The sequence below is a fragment of the Marmota monax genome, unplaced genomic scaffold (genome assembly GCF_021218885.2).
Source record: "Marmota monax isolate L192 unplaced genomic scaffold, Marmota_monax_Labrador192_F-V1.1 WCK01_AAM20220418_F8-fsc00019, whole genome shotgun sequence".
In the NCBI taxonomy this organism is placed as follows: Eukaryota; Metazoa; Chordata; class Mammalia; order Rodentia; family Sciuridae; genus Marmota; species Marmota monax.
The window spans coordinates 5,661,207-5,672,227 of record NW_026695242.1 but is presented as its reverse complement, the minus strand read 5'-3'; the positions used below and the strand labels follow the sequence as shown (position 1 = coordinate 5,672,227).

General features: G+C 38.0%; 1 protein-coding gene across 1 annotated transcript; it reads right to left on the bottom strand.

The window, feature by feature from the left end:
* Window positions 1-10,998, bottom strand: Mss51 (MSS51 mitochondrial translational activator). The gene is made up of 6 exons (XM_046419922.2): window positions 3,373-10,998; window positions 2,931-3,086; window positions 2,205-2,329; window positions 1,406-1,972; window positions 991-1,084; window positions 1-654 (listed from the first exon to the last, which is right to left on the bottom strand). Exons 1-6 carry the CDS (start codon window positions 3,588-3,590, stop codon window positions 462-464), a joined length of 1,353 nt encoding a protein of 450 aa, XP_046275878.1. The 5' UTR covers window positions 3,591-10,998; the 3' UTR covers window positions 1-461.
* Window positions 10,999-11,021: the final 23 nt, after the last annotated feature.

The following is an 11,021-nucleotide window of genomic DNA, read 5'->3' as shown; positions in this document are numbered from 1 at the left end:
TTCCCTGACTTTCCCATTCTTTTTTTTTATATATTTTTTTTTATTTTTTAAAGAGAGAGAGAAAGAGAGAGAATTTTTTTTTTTAAATATTTATTGTTTAGTTTTCGGCAGACACAACATCTTTGTTTGTATGTGGTGCTGAGGATGGAACCCGGGCCCCAAGCATGCCAGGCGAGCACGCTACCACTTGAGCCACATCCCCAGCCCAATTTTCCCATTCTTACATGACTTTCAAGTTATTGACATCTCCATTTTCTAGCCCAAACTGTTAGATAAGTAGTAGAGCTCTTATTCAGTCTACAATCTGTACCTAGGCAGTGAATAGAGCTTAGAATACAGTATGTTTTAAAGTTGGCAATAATTTGGCATCATCAAGGTAATTTCATTATAACTTCCCTACTTTCCAGATGTCCAGTTAAGATTTGGCTCAGTTATTTAAGCCACACCATCCACTTTCTCTTCTAATTGTCTCTATCTAGCGGGCAGGAGCTTCCAAGAAACATGATGTAGTAGGCACTGCAGTATACTGGCTGCTTGTTGGGGTTGGAATAGACCTGTTCAGGTTTGAGGGATGTGAAAGGGTTAGCTCCATATGCAGTGACGTGTATATCAAGGTTCACCAAAATCTGCAAAGAGGCTGCCAATTCCTGATGGCTGTGGGAAAGAGATAAGAAAAATTACTCTTACTGATTATGAGAAAGAATAGAAACTGCTTAAGAATATAATATTTCTCTACTCATCAATCACAAGAATTATCTAAGACTAGACTAGACCATGACTATCTTTTCCTCCCAAACATCTCACTAAATCACTGATTAGCAAAGGACTTTGTTCCAAGGGGATGAATAAGCCACAAGGTAGAAGGAAGAATATCTTCATGAGAAGACATGCATCTTCATAAGAAGAGAGATGAGCAAGTGGGATCAAAATGAGTTCATATGTACAGAGAGGCAGGAGTGTGTCAGGAAAATATCATAAATAAGTCAAAACCTGTAAACAGTAATCAATGTAGGGATCTTATAGTCACGAAGTAGCAGCAGGGTAGGCAGCCAAGCTTCCATCAAGTTCAGGGATGCATGGAAACCTATGGAACAAAAGTAGAAAAGGGAATACTGAGGAGAAAAGCTGAAGTAGACCTTACGAGCAAGATACTTCTTCGACTGCATTTACCCCAATCCTCACATTGCTCACCCCAATATTAATCATCATTCATCCCCACTAGGTTCTTCAATGAAACATTCTGAACCCAGATGTAGTTAGCACATATGGCAAATTAATTAAGGTCATCATCATAGTGTGTTTAATAAGACCAAATGAATAGGGTTCTAAAGATAGAACATATAAGAATCAGGATGGAAAATCTCAGGGGAGTCACTCAGTATTTCTCTGAACTAATGGTGCTTACCTGGATGGAATGCCACCACCATATCTGGATAGGCTATCTTCCCAGTCTCTATCTGCTCTTCCCAGAAGTCATGATAGAGGCTCCTGTGGCCACTAAGCTGAATTGTGCCAGGTTCCAGAGGTGAAGCTGAGGTGCTGTGTAAAAAGTCAGCAGACACATCTACACCCACCATGATCACATGGAGGCCAAGGTGTCCAGAAAACATATAGCCAAGCTCATCATAGTCCCCAGAACGAGTGAGAAATGTCTCCACGTGGGACGCACCAACCACATGCACTGCACTTCCTCCAGTCTTCCGAACATCTATCCCTAGGACCCTAAACCCTAGGCCCAGAGTCAAAGGCCGTGACAGAACATCTGTCAGGAGTCGCCTCAAAGAGCCCTTCAAGTCATCTGGGTCTGGCCTCGGCCTTCCTACACTGGCCCATAAGGAGGTCATAGCATGACTGCCTAGTATAGCATTCAGTGTAGCATCTATCTGCAACCCCCTCATAGAAAACCAGGTATTCCAGTCCTGTACATCTTCAGCCGGCCATGACCAAGGTCCTGAGGGTAGGACAAAATCACCTGTAGAGAAGAAGGAATAAGAAGTAACCCAATCCTTCCCTGGCTTCAAAATTCTCTCCTCACTTATAACCAATCATCATTCCATGTTCATTTTGCAAACCTGTGACCACAGGTGTCCCATCCCTTGCCCCAGTTCCTCATTTCCTCCTCATAACAACATGCTTTCATATTTTTCTCTGAATGTAAACAACTAATATAATTTTGGCAGACTTTCCCAATACTACCACTCCACCTGTGGCCAGAAGCCATTCCATGAGACGATCCACAGCCACAAGACGAAGCTCTTGACAAACCTTCCTGTGTACTGGCCAATCTGACCTCTGGCACTCTGGGCCACAGTAATAGACATTTCTGCACCTAAAGGAATAAGCCACAGAAATAAATGTTCCTGTACCATAAAGTTAATTGGATATGTCCAGGGATGGGAACTGATATTCTTGCACCTAGGTTGAAAGATTAATGAATGGGTAAGGAGGATGCAGAAAAGAATAACAGCTGCGCCCCAAATGTGGGGAATAAAGAGGAGGCAGAAGGAACAGGGAATGCAATTGTTCTCTCAGACCAGGGTGATACCTCTGTTTTTATCTGGAACAACTTACTTTTTACATCACTTTAAGGAAAAATAAAAGCATAAAACCAAACCAACAATGTGCAGCTGCTCTCTAATCATGTGTATGGCACAGCCCCAAGCACCACATAACAGATGTGGTCTTACTCCTTGAGTACTCAAGAAGAGGGAGTAGAGAAGAAGGTATTTGTCTCTTATCTCATCTCCCCACAACATCAAAAATAATAAGCAGGATTATAACCGTGTTCTAATCTGTCTATATTGTGGTTCACACAAAATGATGAATGAGCCTTAAATGAATCTGAACATTCTTAGACCTTTCCTTTTATAATGAGGATTTAGTATAGGATGATTTCTGAATGTCTCCCCAGTTAGTACCCCACAAATCACCTCTTACAGTGCTGAAGAACTTTGGAGTCTGAAAGGTTACTAGGGAGTGCTCTACAGTGAGCACAGAATCGGAATGTGTCCTCCATCCTCTGGAACATTTCTTGAGGACATTGAAATCCAAAGCCTGATACAGGGATACCCCCATCTATCACCAACCTGTAGAGACAGCATGGAAGAAGAACGGCAATAGGGAAAAGAGTGTCTCCAAAATCTCTTATGTCCCCCATCGTGCCTTCTGTACATTTTCACATACTCCTACGTCTCCTAGTCCCATCATTCTTATTTAAACAAATTATATTTTTTCTGTAGTAATAAAACTGGAAAAAGTCAGGATGAGAAAATCCCTCATTACAAATATCCCATACTGACCAAATTATACTCTACCTTTTGAAATCACTTCTCCTAAAGACAATATATCCCTCTTTCACATTTTGTCACTCACTTGTATTCTTCATAACTTTTCATGTTCAGCTTTTGAAGGATCAGCTGGGACAGACCAGGAACATTACTGTCCAAGGAGAAGAAGCCATGTGCATCAATGCTAGGGCCAGGTTTTGAGAGAGTCAGAGGCAGAGGAGTCACAACTGTGGGAGGGATCACAACCACGGGAGCCACTGTTGGGGATTTCTTGTGCCTCCGTCGCCGTAAGCGTGGAGCCATGACCTGTCCAATGATACCTGGGAACTGTATGCAAAACAGATATGGAATGGAATTCTGCAAGCTGGACACATGTTTTCAAATGTTTGACCTTTTACTTCCTGTTCTAGTCAGGTTAGTAGTAAGATTTATTTAGTAATTATGGATTGTTGATCATCACAGACAGTTGTGAAAAATAAAACTAAATGTATATGAATATAAATTTATACATGTGCTATATATGAAGTTCCATATATAAATATACATATGTATTTTCACATATATATGTAAGTGCACAGAAAAAGTTATGTCAGGGCTTTTAGAAAACTGATGACAGTAATTAAGTCTGAATAGGGGAAGAAGGCAGTGGAATATGAAAAGTACTGATCAATGAGACTTTAGTCTTATCTGTTATATTTAACTTTTCTATAAGGAGAATATATTTATATATTAATATACTTTTTTTTTCATACTAGAGATTGAACCTAAGGGGCTCTTAACCACTGAGCCACACCTCCAGGCCTTTTTCTTTTTAATTTTGAGTCAGGGTCTTGCTATGTTGCTTAGGGCCTTGTTAAGTTGCTGAGGCTGGCCTTGAACTTGTGATCTTCTTGTCTCAGACTCGCATATAGTCTGTGGGATTACAGATGTGTGCCACAACATCCAGCAGCATATTGTATTTTTAAATCAACTTAAAAGAGAAGTGGAAAGATGAAACATTCATTCCAAAAGACCTATCATCACATTGATAAGCAATAAACCAATAGAAATAGAAATTAAATGCAATACAAAACGAGCAGCATAATGCAAAGAGTTACATATTCTAAGCAAGTCAGGCAAATTATGAAGAAAATTACCTAAAGAGATAAGTTTTGAAGTAAAAATAAGGCCATTCCCACTTATTACTGAGCTGAGACTCTAAAGTCCAATTCTCCTGCCTTGTTTTCTCCCACGCTTTCCACAAGGGTTGAGTAGACACAAGGGACCACATTGGTAAAAATTAAAACATCCACTCATTCAATATATATTTATTGATGGACAGATAAAATCACTTTCAATACTATATGGAAACAAGTATGAAAAAATATATCATCAAAATGTCTTGCAGGGGGATTAAATATAGACTATAATATAAAGTACTATAAAAATCCTCTAAGCAAAGTGCAACTAAAGCACTAATGGGCAATGAGACAGAGAGTCTCTCTAGTAGGTGAGCTATAGAAAGACTTCATGAAGCAAATGTTGATGAAATTAGAGAGTCATAATAGTAATTATATGTTTATTTTTAGAGGAACTGCTATAATCTTTCCCATGAATGCCCTCACCATGGAAAATTTCACATTTCTACCAACAGTGCACAAGGGTTCCAGTTACTCTATATCCTCATCAACATTTGCTATTTTCTGTTTTGTTCTTAATTGTTTTGGTGGTACTGGGGATTGAACCCAGGGCCTTGTGATGTGTTAGGCAAGTACTCTTACCAATAAGCTACATCCATATCTCCTTTTGAATTTTATTTTGAGATAGGATCTTGCTAAATTCCCCTGGTTGGCCTTGAACTTTCAGTCCTCTTGCCTCATCCTCCCGAGTAGCTGGTATTACACGCATGGGTGCACCTAGCTAGCTAGGGCACTGTGGAAAAGGGTATGACAGTTCCTCTAAAAGTAGACATATAGTTACTATTATGACTCACAAATTTCGTTTTTAGGTATATACACCAAATAATTAAAAATGAGTGCCCAAAGGCTTATACGACTTATAGTTTATAGCAGCACCATTCATAATAGCTAGAAGATAGAAACAAGTAACAAATCTACCAATAGATAAATGGGTAAACATATTGAGATCACACACAAACAGAGAGAGAAACAGACAAAAGAGAGATATGAGTAAATATCATTCAGTCATAAAAAAGAAATATTGACACATGCTACAATGTAGATGAACCTCAAAAACATTATGCTAAGTGAAAGAAGCCAGACACGGTTACATGTTATATGATGCCATTTATATGAAATACCAAGAATAGAGGCAGAAAGAAGATTGAGGGTTGCCAAGGAAGTGAGAAGTAACTGCTTAACACTTATGGGGCTTTCTTTTGGAGCAATGAAAATATTTTGGAACTACACAGAGGTAGTAGTTGCACAACACTGAAAAGTACTAAACGGCATGCAGTTGCTAACTTAAAATTATTTTTATGTTATATGAATTTCACCTTAAAACTAAAAAGTAAGGGAGGGCAGGAGGGAGGAAGAAAGAAAGGAGAGAATCTATAGACACCAGAGAGGCTAAAAAGTTATTAATATCCAGATTAACTGCCTACAGGGAGGGGAAATGATACAGGATAAAAACACTGGCAGCAGTTGGTTTCACTATGAACAAGGTAACAAAGTTCAAATCATGGATCATGTTTTGTTACAAAATGGCCTGACATTTGATCCTTCTAAACAGATGTGTTAGGATAAAAACCCAAGAATCATAATTTACCTGAGGTAGATGTAGATGGTAAAAACAAATAAAATTTCTCATAATTATTCAGTTCATACTTGTGTTTTATACAGCTCTTACAAACTCCTGGTCTAAAGAATAAATTTATACTTCCTTTGATACTTTCTTTCCTCTCACCCTTATGTTTCCATCTACCCTTTCAATGTCTCCCTTCAATCCATGGTGAATGGATTGAGTCAACAGAACAGAGATAGCTAAGCTCATGTGCATACCATATTCTGTACATTACTGCCAATGAAGAAAATACTGCATCTAATAATAGTTGATTATATTAAGGTTTAAGGGTCATGCCCCTTTACCTAAAGAGAAGATAGAATTGCCTGTCATACCTTAGAACCCTGTTCCCAATAACTGACCTGTCTTCCATTTTAAACTTTTTATTATTTTTTTGTGCCTATGGTAATATAGATTGAACCCAGGGTCTCACACGAGCTAGGCAAGCATTCTACCACAAGCCTTCTACCTTCTACCACTCTGCCCATCTACCCTCCACTTTTAATCACCACACATTCTCAGTGTATTTCCAGAATAACTGCCACTCTAAAAAAACCAAAACAAAACAAAAAACATTTATCTGCTCTATTTACCATATTTCAAGTCAATATAACACCTTAAAAGTTGAAAGAATGGTCAGGTGTGGTGGTACACACCTATAATCCCAGCTACTTGGGAGGCTGATGCAGAAGGATCAAAAGCCTCAGGAACTTAGCCAGACACAGCCTCAAAATAAAAAGTGCTGGGGATGTGGCTCAGTGGTACAGTGCCCCTGAGCTCAATTTGCACCATCACTAAAAAAATTTTTAAAAGGTTTAAAAAATACACTTTTCCCCCATTACTGTTATAAAAGGAAAGTATCTTTAATTTGAGACAATTTAAAGGTCTTGAATTCCAGGATTTATCTCCATCTTCCCCATGCTAAACTATAAGCCTTTTTGCTGCAAGCCAATTAAGGTCCAAAAGGTATTGCTTCAACTCCATTTCCAAGGATGTCTTTCTCCAATGGAAGACTAACTCTTCGAAGATTAACTTTTGGTAAAACGGGGTTAATAGAACCAGCTAGAAGTTAAAAGGAGCATACAGCTTGGTGAAAAGAATTGGCAATGATGAAATCCTTAATGTCACAGGCTTGCTATGCCTAGTGTATATTGATGATCTATGGGACAAACGTGCTAACATTCTGACAGGAAGGTAATATGGCAGGAATAAGAAGCAAGGCTTTGCATTTGCATCTCTGTAAGTTTCATTAGGGTCATGTCTGAGCTGGTGTATCCCAGGTCCAAATACAGCTTCCCTGGCTCTAACTTTCCTGCCAAGAGCCCCAGATTCCTCCAAGTTCAAGGAGTAGAAACAGAAGCAAAGGGAAAAAAAAACAGAAGTGTGACGAGAGTGAAACTGCAAAGAATTGTGGTAAGCTCTCAGAACTTTCCAGAGTTCAATCTATCTTACCTAGAAAGGGAATCACCTTAGATTTTTTTCCTAGTCATCCCTAGTGACTTAGGCTCCAACTTATTCCCAGTATTTTAAAGAGAAAACACCCAACACCAAGTTCTATGAAGGAGATATGAAATTGACTGCCTAGAAAAAGTTATACCCTTCATCTCCAAATTACAAACTAAAATATTAACCTATTCCTAGACAAGAGGACTACCATTTTTCTCCCGTACCAATAAAAGCCCCAATTTTCACCTAAATCACCATCATCTAAATGCAGACCACTAGGACCCATCTAAATTTCTCTGATTTATTAGCAAACACAAAGTATCTCTGGTGAGGTGAGGAGGAGTAAAGCTGGTCACTGGGGATCCTCAAAGGGGTAGGGAAAGACAAAAGGAAAAAAAGAAAGAAATTAAGAACATTGCTCTTATGATTCAGCTGCTTAATCAGTGATTAACACTTCCTGGGGTGATAAATACTTTACTCAATTATAAACTAAGGAAGAAGACAGGTTGATGGGAAAGTAACTTACCCTGCTAAGCCCTAGGTTTCCTTCCTTCTCTCTTTCCTTCAAGTGAAGTGAGTGCTTGATCTTCTCAGATCCAGGTTGTGGCTTACTTGCAGCTGTTCCTTCATATCACTTTCCTCTACAAACTGCTGAAATACTGGGTCTCAGTGATTAAGTGTGTCCTGCCAGTCAGCCAGCCAACCAAAACTGAATTCTCCCTAACCAGGCAAGTAAGAATCTGGACCCCTGCCCAAGGGATTCTCTTTCTGACCCTGACTTTGCCAAGAAGGCTCAAGACTGTCAACACTCCCAAACTCACCAAAAGCCGGGCAGACTGAGGGAAGATGAAACCTACTGCTTCTTGGACTTCTCTCAAGGTAATATTTTTGCTCAGTTTATAGCACCAGAGGAATAAAAAGAAAAAAAAAAATCCTTGGGATTAGTTTAGAAGTCAATAGTTGGTTAGAAAGGGCAGGCACTATGACGGAGGGTACAGGAGTCTCTGGAGTTTGTGGATATCAATCTAGACCCAGCATGAGTTCCCCCAAGTCCAATGTTCTTTTCTGGCATAACAAGCACTGCTTAAATAGAACTCATCTATGTCCAATCCAGGTTTAAATACAAGTATAATTATCCAAGAAAAGAAAAAAGAAATGGTCATTCAATGGCACAAAAGACAACCAACTGTAGGGGAAATATCCAGAATTAATAATTTACTTTTCTTAAAAGGAGAGTAAGCTATTCTCTAAGTGAGAGTATCATCAAGGACATTCCATTCCAATGCACATTTATTCCATCAAAAAAGGAATAAGTCTTTTTGTAATATTAATATAATTAAGAATAACATTTTAGTTAATGAATGAAAATGCCTATTATTCCTAGAAACAGAAAACAGAAAAGAATCAATGTAACCCATTATCTTCTCATTCCTTCTTGTAATGGATGCTGATTCAGGATTTCAATTCCACATTCCTAGCTCCTTTGTATTTAGAGTTACTGAGCTGTAGAACAGGAAACTTTGGGGGTAGTCATCCTATATGACTCCAAAATCTGACCTTCTGACTTACCTGCCTCCATGAACATCATCAAACTGGGGGACAGGACCTCTTGCAACGAGGTCTTAGAATGTTGCCAATCAATCCACATAGTTTTGATGCAGAAAATGGATTCTAAAGGAATCCTAAACTGTAGAAAGCACAAATGATAAGCAGGGAAGGTGGAAGAAAAGTGTTAAGGAGTTAATGAAACATTATGTAGCATATCTGTGAACAAAGGAGAATCAGTTATAGTAGGCAAAAATCCTCAATAAATTAGGAGTGATTCATGTTCAACAAAGGTTTCAAGCCAACTTCAAACTTAACTGGCCTCAAAATTTAACTGTGAAACTTAAAGGGGTTTGAGTTATATTATTAATGGCTGAAATGTAGAAGAAAAGAGAAGTCAGAGACTGACTTTGCTAATTCAAAATGTCATTTCTTGTTTTTTTTGGGTGGGGGGTACCAGGGTTTAAACTCAGGGGCACTCAACCACTGAAACACATCCCCAGGCCTACTTTGTATCTTATTTAGAGACAGGGTCTCACTGAATTGCTCAGCGTCTCGCTTTTGCTGAGGCTGGCTTTCAACTCGTGATCCTCCTGTTTCGGCCTCCTAGCTGCTAGGATTACAGGCGTGGGCCACCAAGCCCAGCTCAAAGTATCATCTTTGACTATGAAGGAGAATAACATGTGAAATTTTTGATGTTGAATATTTATATTTTATCATCACTACTACTTGCACTGGTAGACATTCAAAATAATTTTTTTGGGGGGGTACTGGGGATTGAAACTAGGAGGGCTTTACCACTAAACCCACCTCCATAACTTTTTTTTTTTTTTTGAGACAGGAGTCTCACTAAGTTGTTGAGGCTGTCTTTGAACTTGTAATCCTCTTGCCTCAGTCTCCCAAGTCACAACAACTTAGTGAGACTCCTGTCTCAAAAAAAAAAAAAAAACGGTATGGAGATGTGTGCCATCTGACCAAAGTTATAATTTAGGAAGATGTAAAATTTTATAATTTTCTTTTATCATGAGTTAAAAAATATATTAATAAATACTTCACAAATAGTTTTCTGTGAAACCTATTATGAAGAAAGATTACGAAGAGGTTCCCATTCAGTAGTAGGAAGTGGTCTGTGAGGCTGGTTAATGTTCTCCCACTCTTCATGTATACTGTGAATTGGTCCTTTCTTCTACTTTCCTCTCCCTATTTTTTACTATCAAAATCCATAATTTCTCCAATTTGTTAATGATGTTTATGTTTACCCATGTTTCCCACAAACACTAATTTAACTTTAGTGATAAACCTAAGGACTAAGGAAGTTTCTGGTACCTGGTATACTAATTAAATTCCAACTTCAGGGATGCATAACTTTCATAAAACAGTAATATTAAGAAAGCTCAGTAAGGTATGCTGTCCATAATAAATTTAGAAGCAGTTCACAGACTGGTTTGTAAGCTAATGTTACAGCAAATAAAAATAACAAATCATTTGAGAAGTTCTGTTTGTTATCTTAGGGAAATTAATCTTTATGTGAATGCTCTATAATGTATATCACTGTAATGACTATTCAGAACTATAATTAAATTATGATTAATTATAAAATACAAGCAATATATTTACTTCCCTCAATTTGCAAAATCCTGTACTTGATTATGGAAAAGGAGGAGTATGATGACAAGAAAATCCAATATCATTAATATTTCTTTTACTTATTGCTAAAACATCCAATAATTTCTCAATATCACTATAACAGAATTCTACACAAGAACATTTTCTTTCAATTAAAAATTAATGAATCAAAATAGTGATTTTATATATTATATTTATGAGGCCTATAGAAAGCACCCGAAGTCCTGTAGTACTCAATCACTAATGTTCACAAAAAACAAGTATACTAAAACTTTAAGGAAAACGAGGTGAAATTTATGAAGATAAGAATTTAATTCACCAAATCACCATAAAATA